The sequence below is a fragment of the Cyprinus carpio genome, chromosome A24 (assembly GCF_018340385.1).
Source record: "Cyprinus carpio isolate SPL01 chromosome A24, ASM1834038v1, whole genome shotgun sequence".
In the NCBI taxonomy this organism is placed as follows: Eukaryota; Metazoa; Chordata; class Actinopteri; order Cypriniformes; family Cyprinidae; genus Cyprinus; species Cyprinus carpio.
Window position 1 is genome coordinate 22,624,383 of NC_056595.1, and position 15,895 is coordinate 22,640,277.

A 15,895-nucleotide genomic window follows, 5' to 3' on the forward strand; every position below is an offset into this window, starting at 1 on the left:
TCTGCTCTTATACGTCGAGTCGTGGTGATTGAGCAGACAATGTAAGAATGAATCTGGATTGCATCATTTCCTAATCTTGTTTGACAGTATTTGGATTATTTGCTGTCCCTTCTTATGACTTTTAAGCAATAGTTCACCACAACAAAATGCTGTCATCATTACATCTTCAGAATATGAAGCAGCACAACTGTTTTCAACATTAATAATAATCAGAAATGTTTCTTGAGCAGCAAATTAGCATATTAGAATGATTTCTGAAGATCATGTGACACTGAAGACTGGAGTAATGATGCTGAAAATTCAGCTTTAATCACAGCAATAAATTACATTTTAACATATATTATATATATATATATATATATATATATATATATATATATATATATATATATATATATATATATATATATATATTATAACAGAAAAGGTTATTTTAAAGCATAATATTTCACAATATTAAAGTTTTTATTGTATTGTTAATTAGATAAATACAGGCATGGTGAGCAAAAAAGACTTATTTAATTTAAAAAAAAAATTACTAACCTCAAACCTTTTGAACATGTCATTTTGTATAGAGCTATGTCATACTGTCATGCATTTTTGTTTGCCACAAATCAACATCAACTAACAATTAACATTTTACAGCAAAGTTGTATTACATTACATTAGGTAATGCACTTGTCAACTGCCATGAACAATAATATTTTTATTAAGCAACTTTAACAGATAAAAAAATGCTGTAAAATCATATTACTCATTGTTAGTTCAGGTCAGCTAATGTGAACAAATAACAATTTATTATTAAACTCCGGTCCGGCTCTTGTGTGCAGGTTTTTCAGGACACACACACACACACACACACACACACACACACACACACACACACACACACACACGACCACACCCACACCCCTCCACACACACACCCACAACCTCCCCACACACACACTGATGTTCTAGTAAGTTGTCATTTCTGCAGGAGAGCCCAGAGAGATCTCCATCTGTTCAGTGAACATGAGCCGCACTCCACCAAGACTTTTAGCCCTGGCTTACTTATGCAGATATCTTTTGCCTTTAAATCTATTTGGAGTTGCTTGAAGGGGTCCAGAATGTTGTCCTGCTGTCCCACACTCACTCACGCACATGCACACGCACACACGCACACACACACACACACACACACACACACACACACACACACACACACACACACACACACACACACACACACACACACACACGTTCCTGCTGTCTGCACTAGTGGCCTGTCCCGTGCCGCTTGTCTGTCATGTGGAAAACTTTTTACCAGCACATACACGCAGACACATGAATCTCCCAGTCTGTCTGTCTCTCATCCTCAGAACACACATATGTTCACTACATGGTGCATATTAAATAGTATACATACTGTATATTTCTTGGTTACAAAATTGTGAATTCTGGCATGCTTTTTAAATTTAAAAAATGAAAAACAGAATATACATTAGCCTTGTCATATTTTATAAATTAATTGCACAGTTTTTTCCTCTTAAAAACAAATGATCAGACTTTAAAGAAAACTTTTGTGTCAGTCAAACCCTTTTGATGTAATTCTTTATAGAAAGTTATTTTAATTTCAATATTTTAACAACAAATTCTGAAGTTCAGGTTCTCTGATGTTGGTTGATGGTCACATGATATCCAGGTAAGCAAATAAAACGTTTTTTTTGTTGTTGTTGTTGTTATTTTATAATTGATGATCTTTGCAACATTGATACAGTTATTGAACAGAACTGAATTAACATTGATCTGAACTGAATAATGACACTATTGACTTCTGTAGAGCTGCTTTACAACTGAATTCAATATATTTCATCATTGATAAATTTTGCAACATATTGACACTTACTGAACTGAATTAAATAAACACTAAACTAAAGTGTTTGAGTTGAATTATTGTCTGTACATCTGTGTTATTTTAGTATCATTGAGAAAATATTTTTTATTAATATTTAGAATGTTTGGTTTTTAAAGTTGCCATTTTTATTATTTTTTGTTTCATTTGTGTGTGTCCGTGTGTCTTTCTGAAATACATTACATTACAGAAATAAAACTGCTTGCTAACTTGGTTTCACATTAAATTTCAGAAGAATGGCTTCATATCTGTTTTTCTACATTCCGAGCCCCGTTATTATAAAGAGCCCTCTGGACATTCTGCAGTATTCCACAGAAAAAAGACAATGACACGTGTGAAGATGACATGAGGAGCAGTAGGTACTTCCACTCTCTCTAGTGTTATGACATCACATGTATGAATCCTCCCTCCTCACAGCTCTCCAGAAACACCCCGCAGCATCAGAGAATGTTTTTAGGGAAAGGCTAAACCTGAAATCAGAAAACCCTAAATGTACAAGTACAAAATCCCCCAATGAGTATAAGTAATTTGAATGTGTGAGGCTTGGCATTCACTTCCAGTTACTTTACCTGTGCAAACATAGCCTGTTATGCTTGATACTTATATTTGTTTTTATTGATATATTTGTTACCATATAATTTCAATTAATTAACAGTCATAAGCCCACTGGCTTGCTGCGCAAATGATTTTACCATTTACTACACTTTGTTATAGCTACTTCATTATTTACCTAATAAATCAGAAGTCTTGCACATTCAAAGAAAATATATTTTTGAATGAGTTGCATGTAATTCAGAGTTGGTGTGGTGCTGCTCTCTCGTGGCCATATGTAGGAAGTGCAGCAGAAACTCACATGCACAAATAATTTATTACATCGTTTTAAAGTACAGACAAACTGTTCCATCTACATTTAAAAGTTCTTAGCAGATGCTTTAGTCAGTTCGATTGATAAGACCAAGTAAGTGTCAATTTTCTGAGCAGGTAAAGAACAATGCAAGCTGACATGTAAGTGCAGTGCGCCTAAAAATAATCATTTGGCTTAAAGGCATAGTTCACCCAAAAATAAAAAGTCTTTAATTACTCACCCTCAAGTCGTTCCAAACCCGTAAGATCTGTTTATCTTCAGAACACAAATTAAGATATTTTTGATGCATTCCGACTCCGAGAGCTCTTTGAGGGTGAACTAACCCTTTAATATTTGGGTTACGATTGATTAGTCTATTGTTACACTTTTAATTAAATAACATTTATGAGTCATCGATTTATCCTTTATCCAAAGTTTATGATGAAAAAAAAATGCTCAGACTACTCAGTGATGCTGAAATATTAGCACGTTGACTTACATTGTTGGCGCATTTCCAATTAAACAGAATATTGTATAAATACACAAAACGATAGCAAATGAGCATGTACTGCGCTATGTGGCTGAATATTTCAATCATCTTGCACGACCAGCACGTTTCCTTTAATCTCGTATTCGATGGTGCTCCAGTCGAACACGTTTCCTCTCGGCACGCGCTGCGCGTGGTTCAGATACAGCGCTTTGATCTGGTTTCCGGTGAGGGCGTAGTCCCACATGTTCAGGTCCGTGAGCTCGCCGGCGAAGCTCTGCACCGTCTCGAAGTCGCCCAGGTATTTGTCGGGGTCCTGGCCGAGAAGAGCGGTGCCCTGAGGCTGGATACTGTGACCCGGATTATACAGCTGAAACGCGCTGCGGCGTCCGTCCACCCAGAAGGCCGTGAGTCCAGTGCGCGAGGCCCAGGTGAGGCACAGGTGGGTCCGGAAGGTGGAGAGAGGAGGCAGGTGGAAAAACGCTCCGTCGCCACTGAGGTAGAAGGACACGCGTCCGTCTTTCTCTCTCCACACGTTGAGCTCATCGAAGTCGGGCGTCCGGTAGGCGAAGAGAATGATCTGACGCTCGCCCTGGAGCTCCGTCGCGACGCGCATGCAGAGCGTGAACGCTGTAAGGCCCAGTGGCTTCTTAGGGGTGAGTTTAACATAGCTGAAATCAGTCTCGTACGGGAACAGAAGCACTTTACCACCGAGACCCACTGCAAGACCAAATAAAATACTGACACAAACACAAAACCAGCTCAAGCTCCTTCAGCGTGAATCTATATCATACAGTACAGTACAGTACCTTCAGTAGCTGCTGGTGTCAGAGAGAGCAATAAAACCACCGGCACCAACATCATGCTGCAGGTCTGAAAGAAAAAAATAAATAAATAAGACAACAATTAAGAATATTAAAATTATTGTCTTAGTTTGACAAATTAATGCTTTCCATATTCCTGTAAATTCACTCCATGGGTGAATCACAGTTAGCTTGTCAAGATTGTCAAGACAACAACTGTTCATCCAGAAAATAAGTTAAAAAAATAATAATAATAGTACCATTGGGTTATTTTGCATTGCAACATTTTCATGACAAACATATTATCCATAAAAAAATCGCATTACTTTAAAGTGAATATTATTTTAGTATTATGGTGATACATTTGTAAGTTTTATTATGCATGATTTATACTGGTTTTAAATGGGGAAAAGTTTCTGAGGGATTTAATTTATTTTTTGCATCAGAGTAAATGTAAAAATTGTCCTAATAATTATAAATAAATAATGATAATAATAATTAATGTAATGCATTTTTAGATAGAGAGTTTTCTGGTGAAAATAGTATTTCTTCATGAGCTTCATCCCAGTCAGGATATGCGTGCCACAGCATTATTGTAGTTAGCCAAAACTAAAACCATAAACATTGAAATAAACTGAAATAAAATCAGTTTAAGTTTTTTTTTTAAATTTCAGCTAGTTTCCAAGACGACATTTATTAACATATTGAAATGGCACTAAATAACTAAAACTGAAATAAAAACAAAATTACCAAAACATTAACTAAAAATAACTAATTCAACATATTTGATACTAAAATAACACTAGTGTGCTATATAATAACAACACAGATGCATTATTATTAATATCACGTCATAACATTTAGTATCACTAAGCATTAAATTTCAAATGATTGTTTCAGTTTTTCAGGGATTATATAAATGAAATTGTGACAAATATAATACTTACTGTGTAGCAGAAGGGTGTTTATTTCTGCCTCTGAGGAAAGAAACGCTGCTGAGCCGCTTCCCTCCTTGCACCATCATGACATCAGACAAACCAACAAAAGATGCTTTGTGAGGATTCACACGATCATGAGACCAAAAACACAAAGACGTTTTCAAATGTCTCTTCCTCTGGATTCCTCGCTCTGTCAAATACAAATTGACAGAGTTTATATAATTTATAAAATGGCACTATAAACCCATAACCCTTTTTTTTTTTTTTACATAACCTTTTGCCTTTTGTACAAAACAGAAATACTCTTTTTAATGTTATTTGGGTTATGAAAACATTGGTGTAATCTTGACAAAGAGTTGTCATTAGTCTTTTCCTATTTAAGATCACAGAAGCTGTCAATGTGTGTCATATGATTTCATGAAATCATGTTTGAATAACAGTATAATAATACTTTTAGAATGTTTGAGTGAAGGTTCTGGGAATTTAGAATTTTCCACATCATCTTGTTTTGCATAAACGTGTGGCTTAAAAGTCTGATAGATGTTTGAACATATTGCTGGAACTATATATAAATGCAGACATAACACTTAATCTGTATTTAAGCAATGAGAATATATTTGTTGTTAGTCATAACTGAACTGCCCGCATGTGACCACCAGACAGCAGCAGCAGCGTATCAGACAAATTTCCCTTGTAAATCATCTAAAAATGATCATAACAACAGCGACATCAGTAGAAGTGATAGGTTTTCTGAGGTCGGAGAATTGAAGAAAGAAACCACAACAGCCACAGTATTAAAACTACTGACAGGTGAAGTGAATAACATTTTATTGTTACAATAGTACATGTCAAGGCAGAAGGTGAACAATTAGTTCTTGAATTTCATTTGCTTGAAAGCAGCAAAAATGGGCAAGTGAGTAGATCCGGGTGACTTTGACAAGGGCCAAATAGTGACTCAGAGATCATTTTGATACCCGTGTTTCCGAGTTAGGTGAGCCATACACTTTAAATATGCGGAGGACAGAAACATAGCAGTACTATAAAGTTTTATTTGTTTTTTTTTCAGAACATCTACATTGCTTTCTCCTGCCATTAGTCATGTATATTTACGTATATACATAAACATTTGATGCATATTGTATGTTTTGAACACAGTGAAAATAGCATTTATTTAACCAAAATTTAGGAATTGTCATCCAGTTAGTGCTAGATAGCGCTGTGAATGTTTATATGGTTACCAATAAATGGGATGCTACCATTTATTCCAAACCTGTTGGATATTGACTAAATATCTTCTAATCTATGCATTTTAGCTTTAATAAGATTTCCCCAAGAAACAGGCAAGAATGAATAGGCTGTTCACCATGATTTCTGTTCTTTCCGACGGCAAAGCCTTTTGAACATGACAAACTCGTAATTATATTTACATTCAATCATTTTGCAGACACTTTTATCCAAAGCGACTTACAAATGAGAACAATAGAAGCAATCAGACCAACAAGAGAACAACAGTATACAAGTGCCATGACAAGTCTCAGTTAGTCTATCACAGTACACGTAGCTGTTTTTTTTTTTTTTTTTTTTTTTTTTTAAGTAATAGAATGGAATATAACAGAACAGAATATAAAAGGTAAGTGCTAGTATTAGTTGGTCAGGTGCTGGCGAAAAAGATGTGTCTTTAGATGTTTTTTAAAAATGGCTAAAGACTCAGCTGATCGAATTGTGATCAGGAGGTCATTCCACCAGCTGGGCACAGTCCAGGAAAAGGTCTGTGAGAGTGATTTTGTGCCTCTTTGGGATGGCACCACAAGGCGCCGTTCACTTGCAGAACGCAAGCTTCTGGAGGACAGATAAGTTTGAACTTGCGAGTTTAGGTATATTGATGCAGTGCCAGTGGTTGTCTTGTAGGCAAGCATCAGTACCTTGAGTTTCATGCGAGCGGCTACTGTAACCTGATGAGGAGAGGAGTAACGTGAGCTTTTTTTGGCCCATTGAAGACCACTCTAGCTGCTGCATTCTGGATCAGTTGCAGAGGCTTTGATAGTACATGCGGGAAGGCCCACCAAGAGAGCATTACAATAGTCTAGTCTGGAGAGAACAAGAGCTTGGACAAGAAGTTGTGCAGCTTGCTCAGACAGGAAGTGTCTAATCTTCCTTATATTGTACAAGACAAATCTGCAGGACCAGGCCTTTGTAGCAATGTGGTCTGTGAAGCTTAGCTGATCATCAATCACAACTCTTAGGTTTCTGGCTGTCCTGAAAGGAGTTATGGTTGACGAACCCAGCTGTATAGAGCAGCTGTGATGAAACTATGAGTTTGCTGGGACCACAAGCAGTTCTGTCTTACTAAGGTTGAGTTGAAGGTGATGGTCCTTCATCCAGCTAGAAATGTCACTCAGACAGGCTGCAATGCGAGCAGCTACCGTCAATTCATCTGGTTGTAATAAGAAGTAGAGTTGAGTGTCATCAGCATAGCAGTGATAAGAAAAGCAATGCTTTTGAATGACAGATCCTAATGAAGACATGTAGATGAAGAAGAGAAGTGGTCCAAGCACTGAGCCCTGAGGAACCCCAGTAGCAAGAAGTTGTGACTTAAGGCCCGTTCACACCAAGGACGATAACTATAAAGATAATGATAAAGATATAGTCCTAAAAATCGTTCTCAATGTTAAAGAATAGCAGAGTCAACACCACAGCTATAACGATAAACGCACAGAGCACGTTATAGTTTTTTTTTTTTTTTTTTTTGTCTTTTTTGGTCAACAAGCAAAATTCCATTTGCATCATTTGGCACAGGAAAGCATGAAACTTACAGGTACATACATACAATTATACATATGCATGTACACCTACATAACCATACAAAATAAAATAATTACAAGATGATTAAAAAAAAAAAAAAAAAAACAAGGAATATCCTGTGATGTCCACTTCTCAGGGCACTTACTTTTGAATAGAACAAACATCTGAAGCAATAAGAGAGACATACAAAATGTGCAGAGCAGGGGGTCGCGAGGACTGGAATTGAGAACCGCTGGTGTACAGTATGTGACATTACAACTGATCAGAATCCGTTATCTAATCTTGAGTCACTAGCACATTGCCAGTTATCTCATAATTGATTGTGTTCCAGTCAAACACGTTTCCACTGACACATGTTTCCTGGTTTGAATAAACCGCCTTAATCTGACTGCCTGAGAGAACATGATCCCACATGTGCAATTCTGTAATTTCTCCTACAAAGCTCTGACTTGCGTCAAAGCCACCCACAAATCTATCAGCATCTTGACCGAGCAGGACGATGCCATCAGGACGAATTGAGTGACCTCTTCTATACAACTGGAACAAACTGCGACGCCCATCCACCCAGAAGGCAGTAAGACCAGTCTCAGATTCCCAGGTGATGCACAGGTGGGTCTGGAAAGTGGAGAGAGGAGGCAGACGGAAAAATGTTGCATTGCTACTAGACTGAATATACAAGGACACGCGACCGTCTTTCTCTCTCCACACGTTGAGTTCATCAACCTCTGGTGTGCGGTAGGCGAACAGAATGATATCCCTCTCGCCCTGGAGCTCCGTTGCAACACGCATGCAGAGAGTAAATGCTGAAAGACTCAGTGGCTTTTCAGGAGTGAGTTCAGCAAAACTGGTATCAGTTTCAGTTGGAAACAAAAGCACTTTACCACCAAGACCCACTGCAAAAAAAAACAAAAAAAAAAAACAAGAAAGAAAGGGGATCAGGAAAAATCCCACTCGCAATAATCAATGTAATCTGTTATTGAAAATGTGATACCTTCAGTAGCTGCTGGTGTCAGATAGAACAGACAGAAAAATAAACCCACTGGCACCAACATCTTGCTGCAGGTCTGAATGAAAAAGAGCAAGACGAGTCATAAAATGATTTACTGTTAAAGTAATAGAGCTTGTTCAGGTTATTGAACTGAAGGTCTATTGTGCACTGGTCACGTATCTACTCGGGTGCTCAAGTTCAAAGTGGCCGTCCAAAGTCAATCTAATCAATATGCAGGCAAAAGTTCACTTAACTTACATCAATGCTTTTAAAGTTCATTGAATGAAAATGGGGTGCATAGCAGAACAGAAATATTAGAAAGGGCACCATATAGCCTATTTGTATTATGCTTCTTCCTTTACATGTGGTGCATACTTTTATTTCAAACTGTCAAACAACAAAAAAGCAAACTTATTACTGAAAAATGTCAATATGTAAATTGCAGCCTAGGTGTTAAGTAAGTATGTACATTAACATGTACATTAAGTGGTTCAGCAGTATTTTGAACAGGTTCTGGAGCCGTAGTTGGGCACAAAGTGGTGTGCGTTCACTCAACAACAGCTCTAGTGGCTGAGTACAGTAACTGCATTTGTGTAGGTAATTTCACAGCTGATTTAGATTCCAGTTACTTGACCTGCAGGCCGTATGGTCATTCAGACAGACATATACAGATCAATTTTGAAATGTGTTCGCTAGAGTTCAGATTTATCTGTATGAGTGCGTTAACAGAGCAGGATCATTTTTAGACATTTAAACCTTTTTTGCTCCATTCCTCAAATAAAGATAAATGGATTCAGAAGACTTGGACTGCAACACAAGTCATTTGGAATACTGTTTTCTTTTCATAAGCGGCATTTTAAACAATAAACATATAATATGCACTGTTGCCCAATATTTAATTACAGCTTCAGATGCATGATATTTTCATTTTCTAGATGAGTTCTCCACGACATTAATTGTTTTTAATATTAAAGTACATGTAATTACTAAGCATGAAAGTAATACATCACTTGTTAAAAGAAAACTAAAGCCTCTTTATAAGAATACTTACAAAGCTCAGCAGTTCTTATCTGAGGGAAGGTCTGTTCAGCTCAGCTGTTTGTGTCCTAGATCACGAGGAGCGATGCTGACCAGAATTTATTTGCAAAGTGGATTGACCTCAAATTCAGGTTTGAGCCTCCCACCACCCTTTTTCTGTTTAACCTGTAAAAAGAGAAGTTGATGTGTCCTGCAGTGACATGCAGTTTTTATAGACTTATTAAAAGACTAAATGGAGCATGTGTTCTTTTATTATTAGAGTAAAATAGTAATCCAAAGAACTGCAAAAAATCATTTGATAACTATTTATTCATTGTACATTCATGTTAATTTCGTATCTCGATGTTCCACAACTTGCAAATGAAATGTTAATGTTTTTGATATTATGATGATGTTATTACAGTGTTTAGATTTCTTATACACAGGCAAACTGAAAAGCTCAGAGGTTGTGCTTATAGAGATAAACATTAAGACACTTCAGAAGAAACATGAGACTATAAAAATAGAGATATAAAATCATTTTAGTTATTATTACATGCTTTAAAGGAATTTGATGAGAAATATTTGAGTCTATATTGAGATCTCTGATGTTTAGTTGAAGCTGTTGGTATCACGGCAAATCTGAACACAGTTTGAGAAAACGGCCAGCAGATCATTTTCCAAATTTCCTGTTGCACATGCACTGCAGTTGTAATGCTCAGAAAAAAAGTTTATTGGTTAGCCTTTAAAGATTTGTACACTGTGCATGTGACATTACGACTGATCATAATTTGTTATGATTCATTAACGACTAGCACATCACCTCTAATGTCATAACGTATGGTGTTCCAGTCAAAAACATTTCCCTTCAGTTCCTGGTTTGAATAAACCACCTTAATCTGACTGCCTGAGAGAACATGATCCCACATGTGCACATCTGTAATTTCACCAACAAAACTCTGATCCCGATCAAAGGTGCTCACATAAGCATCAGGATCCTGGCCGAGCAGGACAGTGCCGCCAGGACGAATTGAATGACCTTTTCTATAGATCTTGAACAAACTGTGATGTCCATCCACCCAGGAGGCAGTGAGACCAGTCGCAGAGTCCCAGGTGACGCACAGATGGGTCTGGAAGGTGGAGAGAGGATGCAGACTGAAAAAGTGCTCCATCTTCACTAGACTGAATATACAAGGATAAACAAACATCTTTCTCTCTTCACACGTTAAGCTCATCAACCTCTGGCATGCGGTAGGCGAACAGAACAATTTCCTCCAGCTTGCCTCCATGCATGCACAGAGTAAATGCTGAAAGACTCAGTGGCTTTTCAGGAGTGAGTTTGACAAAGCTGGTGTTAGTCTTGGTTGGAAACAGAAGCACTTTACCACCGAGACCCACTGCAAGACAAAACCAAAATAAACAAATGCATCCACGAACAGAATCCTACTCATGGTAATCCATGTGATCTATTAATAAAACAGTACCTTCAGTAGCCGCTGGTGTCAGAGAGAGCAGACAGTAAAATAAAACCAACATCTTACTGCAGGTCTGAAGAAGAATAAAATGAGTGCACTGTTTGTATAAATATACACTCGCCAGCAAGTAGGAACGGATTTAAATAATGGAATAAAGAAATTCTATCCTCAGACTGGTAAACATTAGACCTAGTTCAGTCGATCAATTCTCAAACAATGCTTCAGTGTCATATTAAATCACACTTCATTTATAAGCATTAATTTTCAGAAGTCAAAGACACAGAAGGTTAATACTTACAATGTTTAGCAGGTCTTATCTGAGAGAAGAGCTGCTTGATAGTCGTGAACTGGAAGGTCTTGTGCATTGAAATGCTGCAGGGATTGAGTGCAGACTGAGGAATAATCCTCCCCACCATCTTTTCTAACATGCAGCGACTCGCTGAACATCATAAACAACATTTTTCAAATTCACCGTCGTTTTTATAGACTCATTTCATGAGAGATTATATGGAGGATATGTACTAGTATATATAGCTATAAAATAACACACCAAAGGCCTGTTAAAGTGAACTACAGAAAAGCTAAAACGTCATTAAAATGGTGAAATACTTTGAAAAGAAATGTGTTATTGTACAGTCAAATAAATCTTGACGTTCCAAAGCTATTTGGTGTTTTTATTTTATATAGATTTCTTTGGTTTACATTATAATAATAACATTTTCTTGTGTTTGGACTCGATATACTCATCAGATCAATGAAATCATGTTTTATGAGCATTTTATGAAAAATACCCAGATGAAAAATTTAAATATGAAAAATAGAGGCCGTTTTTTCATAGCCTTTAATGAAGAACTGAACTACAATCCCATATACCATTGTGAATAATATAATAGTTTTAAAAATCTTATAAATTAAACTATTGTTTTAAAGTTGATTATAAATATATTGTAGTTACAACATAGTTTGAGTTTATGCAAAATAAGATGTATATAAATATACAAGTTGACTTGATTGTGGGAGTGGGCGGTCACGGCAGGGCTCCTATTCTCTGATTGGTAGATATTTCTCTGCAGGAATTATGGGTAGTGTAGCTCTTCACCAGGAATTGTGCTGATAACCTGCACAGACACTACAGATGTAATGCTGAGAAAAAAAAGTATTTATTAACCCTTACATCTTTCTAAGTCATTAAAATTAACAGATTACAGAGGTTGACACAACTGTGTGACGTTACAACTAGCCAGAATCAGTTATTTTGAGCCACAAGCACATTTCCATGAATCTTATATTTGATGGTGTTCCAGTCGAACACGTTTCCCTTCGGCACATACAGTACGTTTCCTGGTTTGAATAAACTGCCCTAATGTGACTGCCGGAGAGACCTTGATCAAACTCTACTCTGCTTCAAAGGCACCCAGGTAGTTATCAGGGTCTTGACCAAGCAGGACGGTGCCACCAGGACGAATTGAGTGACCTTTTTTATACAGCTGGTATGAGCTCTGACGTCCATCCACCCAGAAGGCAGACAGACCAGTCACAGAGTCCCAGGTGATGCACAGGTGCGTCCCGAAGGTGGAGAGAGGAGGCAGGTAGAAAAGTGCTCCACTGCCGCTGAGGTAGAAGGACAAACGGCCGTCTAACTCTCTCCACACATTGAGCTCGTCATAGTTCTGTGTTTGGTAGGCGAACAGAATGATCTAAAAATGTTCTTAAAAAGATTTCAAATATTTTTAAGGACATAGAAACACACTCACAACCACACAAAACACATCAGCAGTTTTATCTTTAGAACAATCTCAAACGGATTCATTCAACATGGTCTCACATAGCCAGATCTATAGTCTTTAGTCTCAAATATACCTAAATAATTAAACTATTATTAACAGTGCAATTTTAATCACCTCATCTGTCGACATGATAGTGGTGAATTGCAAGCTGGTGCAATTATATCCACATTGCTATGATAAGATGCTTTCTTAACTGCTGCACAAATTAATATATTCATCTAAATGGTGCTATCATCGGTGTGGACTTTTTTTTTTAAAGTGTGCACATAAAAGTGCTTGCGACAGCGCGATCCCGATAAATATACACATATACTCAGAATTACAGTATTTAAGTATTCACTCAAACATAATCTGTTGTCTTAAGTGAATGTTTTGGGAAACGTTGGGGAGAAACACGTGATGTGTAACATCATATTAGATCTGTGCGTTACAGTAGGTCTTCGTCTGCCTCAATTTTTTCTTATTCATATTTGTAATTAGTGTTTATCTAGTTGTTCTTGATTGAACTGCTCTTATAGTTTTAATAATCAATTTGTAATAAACACACACAAGGGATTTTTACATTTTATTATTTGTTTTTCTTGAACGTTTAGATGTAAAATGAAAAGGGTAATGCACTTTTTTCTTATATTTGTTCTACTGTTTTTCTTTTTGCATCTGTTCTTATTTATAATACCAAAGATAAAATAAGAAAAATAGCTATACTGTGACTATTAATTTATTAATTAAAGTGACCCTATTATGGATTTTTGAAAATTACCTTTCATGCAGTGTGTAACACAGCTCTAAATGAATGAAAACATCCTGCAAAGTTTTAAATCTAAAAGTGTACCCTGTATAAAGTTATTGTCTTCCAAAAGAAAGAGTCGACTCCGAGTCATGAAAATGAGTCGTTTTTAAAACAAATCTTCAGCTTGTTTCAAGGTGACGTCGTAATGAAATATTAGCATATTTATGCCCACCCACTTGTTGCGCACGCAGACCGGGGAAAACATGAACCTCCCCTCCCTCAAACACCGTAGCGGATACCTGTGGAGAAGACCTGTGAGGGTAAATCTGTTAGGGGACAGTTAGGGTATGTCGAAAAACTCCCAACTCATTTTCTCCTCCAACTTCAAAATCATCTTACATCGCTGCAGAAGCACCGACCCAGTGTTTACAAAGTGAACGTGCAAGGAGGGTCAAACACCCTAGTTTTGCTATATAAGTTGCGATATCATGGGGGTGAGTAAATTATCAGGAAATTTTTATTCTGAAAGTGGAGTTATACTTCCCCAGAAAGTTTGCTTTGGTCAGCTGTTCCGAACTGCCGAAACAAACTCTAAACGAACTTCGTTTCGGGCTGATTTTGTTCAAAATGACGTCATATCAGTTCGTTCTTCAATTTTGTTTGAAGTATATTGGGGCCTTTACTCTCAGTGCTTTATGGGAGTGGGCGGTCCCTGAAGAGCTCCAATTCTCTGATTGGTGAAAATTTATTTTTAGGATTATGGGTAGTGTAGTTCTTCATCAGGAATTATGTTATTAAACTTTTTTTAAGTAAAAGACTGATGGCTGCAACAGAAATATATTTGAAAAAAAAAAAAACAGAGAAAATGAATGGGATTTACCCTTCACACTTCCTTTTTTTTTGTTAATTAAACATTGGGGAAAATATAAATCATTTTTTTATTTTTTTTTTATTTTTCAAATTATGCACAAACACTGCAGATATAGGCTAATGCTGATAAAACAATTTATTTGTTAGCCCTTATGGCTTTGTAAATCATTAAAATAGATTAACAGATTATAGAGGTTGACACAAATGTGTGACATTACACTTGATCAGAATCAGTTATCTTTCACCACTAGCACATTTCCTTTAATCTCATATTTGATGGTGTTCCAGTCGAACACATTTCCCTTCGGCACATTCTGTTCCTGGTTTGAATGAACTGCCCTAATCTGACTGCCGGAGAGAACACGATCCCACATTTTCACATCTGTAATTTCTCCTACAAAGCTCTGCTTCTTTTCAAAGGCACCCAGGTAGTTATCAGGGTCTTGACCGAGCAGGACGGTGCCACCAGGACGAACTGAGTGACCTTTTTTATACAGCTGGTATGAGCTGCGATGTCCATTCACCCAGAAGGCAGAAAGACCAGTCTCAGAGTCCCAGGTGATGCACAGATGGGTCCGGAAGGTGGAGAGAGGAGGCAGGTAGAAAAGCGCTCCACTGCCGCTGAGGTAGAAGGACAAACGGCCGTCTAACTCTCTCCACACATTGAGCTCGTCATAGTCCTGTGTGCGGTAGGCGAACAGAATGATCTCCCTCTCGCCCTGGAGCTCCGTCGCGACACGCATGCAGAGAGTAAAAGCTGAAAGACTCAGTGGCTTTTCAGGAGTGAGTTTAACATAACTGGAGTTAGTCTCGGTTGGAAACAAAAGCACTTTACCACCAAGACCCACTGGAAGACAAAACCAATACATTTACAACAGACAAGTAAAATCCTGCTTGCAATAATCTTTATTTGATCTATTACTGTAAAACGTGTTACCTTCAGCAGCCGCTGGTGTCAGAGAGAAGAGAGAGAAGAATAAAATTGGTAACATCTCACTGTAAAAGACAATCAATTAGTCCTTTTAGCAGACAAATTCTTGACTACCTTGTAAATTGTTTTTAAGTGTTAAATTACTTTTTAGAGACAAAGGCACAAAATCTTCAAGAATACTTACAATGTTTAACCAGTGTTATCAAAGAGACTATCACTTCAGATCAGCTGTTTGTCTCCTACTGTAGATGGTCGTGACCAGGAGTGTCTCAAGTATTTATTAGCAGAATGGGTTGAGCCTAGATACAGTTAAGATCCTCTTTTTTTTT

General features: G+C 37.3%; 2 protein-coding genes and 1 pseudogene across 4 annotated transcripts; all 3 read right to left on the reverse strand.

Annotated features, from left to right (window-relative positions):
• Positions 1 to 2,743: 2,743 nt before the first annotated feature.
• LOC109095228 (pentraxin fusion protein) lies at positions 2,744 to 11,321 on the reverse strand. Of its 3 annotated transcripts, XM_019108919.2 has the most exons (4): positions 9,808 to 9,867; positions 4,976 to 5,156; positions 4,035 to 4,098; positions 2,744 to 3,945 (listed from the first exon to the last, which is right to left on the reverse strand). In XM_019108919.2, the coding sequence occupies exons 3-4, from the start codon at positions 4,087 to 4,089 to the stop codon at positions 3,329 to 3,331; spliced, it is 672 nt and encodes a 223-aa protein (XP_018964464.1). In that variant the 5' UTR covers positions 4,090 to 4,098; positions 4,976 to 5,156; positions 9,808 to 9,867; the 3' UTR covers positions 2,744 to 3,328. The 3 variants fall into 3 exon arrangements, with proteins under 3 accessions (XP_018964464.1, XP_042570695.1, XP_018964461.1); XM_019108916.2 differs by lacking the exons at positions 2,744 to 3,945; positions 4,035 to 4,098; positions 4,976 to 5,156 and adding exons at positions 7,656 to 8,661; positions 8,760 to 8,832 and having other exon boundaries at positions 9,808 to 9,915; XM_042714761.1 differs by lacking the exons at positions 2,744 to 3,945; positions 4,035 to 4,098; positions 4,976 to 5,156; positions 9,808 to 9,867 and adding exons at positions 7,648 to 8,661; positions 11,258 to 11,321.
• Positions 11,322 to 12,494: 1,173 nt separating this feature from the next.
• Positions 12,495 to 13,164, reverse strand: LOC109094841 (annotated as a pseudogene).
• A 1,584-nt stretch (positions 13,165 to 14,748) lies between these two features.
• Positions 14,749 to 15,847, reverse strand: LOC109095232 (pentraxin fusion protein-like). The gene is made up of 3 exons (XM_042714764.1): positions 15,751 to 15,847; positions 15,573 to 15,631; positions 14,749 to 15,482 (listed from the first exon to the last, which is right to left on the reverse strand). Exons 2-3 carry the CDS (start codon positions 15,625 to 15,627, stop codon positions 14,866 to 14,868), a joined length of 672 nt encoding a protein of 223 aa, XP_042570698.1. The 5' UTR covers positions 15,628 to 15,631; positions 15,751 to 15,847; the 3' UTR covers positions 14,749 to 14,865.
• Positions 15,848 to 15,895: the final 48 nt, after the last annotated feature.

What these genes read in the sequence shown, in the direction of transcription:
- LOC109095232 (XM_042714764.1), bottom strand. Translation starts at nt 15,627, where the DNA reads ATGTTACCAATTTTATTCTTCTCTCTCTTCTCTCTGACACCAGCGGCT. An exon ending in GACACCAGCGGCTGCTGAAG is followed by an intron (nt 15,483 to 15,572) that starts GTAACACGTTTT and finishes TTTGTCTTCCAG; the next exon opens with TGGGTCTTGGTGGTAAAGTG.
- LOC109095228 (XM_019108916.2), bottom strand. Translation starts at nt 8,820, where the DNA reads ATGTTGGTGCCAGTGGGTTTATTTTTCTGTCTGTTCTATCTGACACCA. An exon ending in GACACCAGCAGCTACTGAAG is followed by an intron (nt 8,662 to 8,759) that starts GTATCACATTTT and finishes TTTTTTTTGCAG; the next exon opens with TGGGTCTTGGTGGTAAAGTG.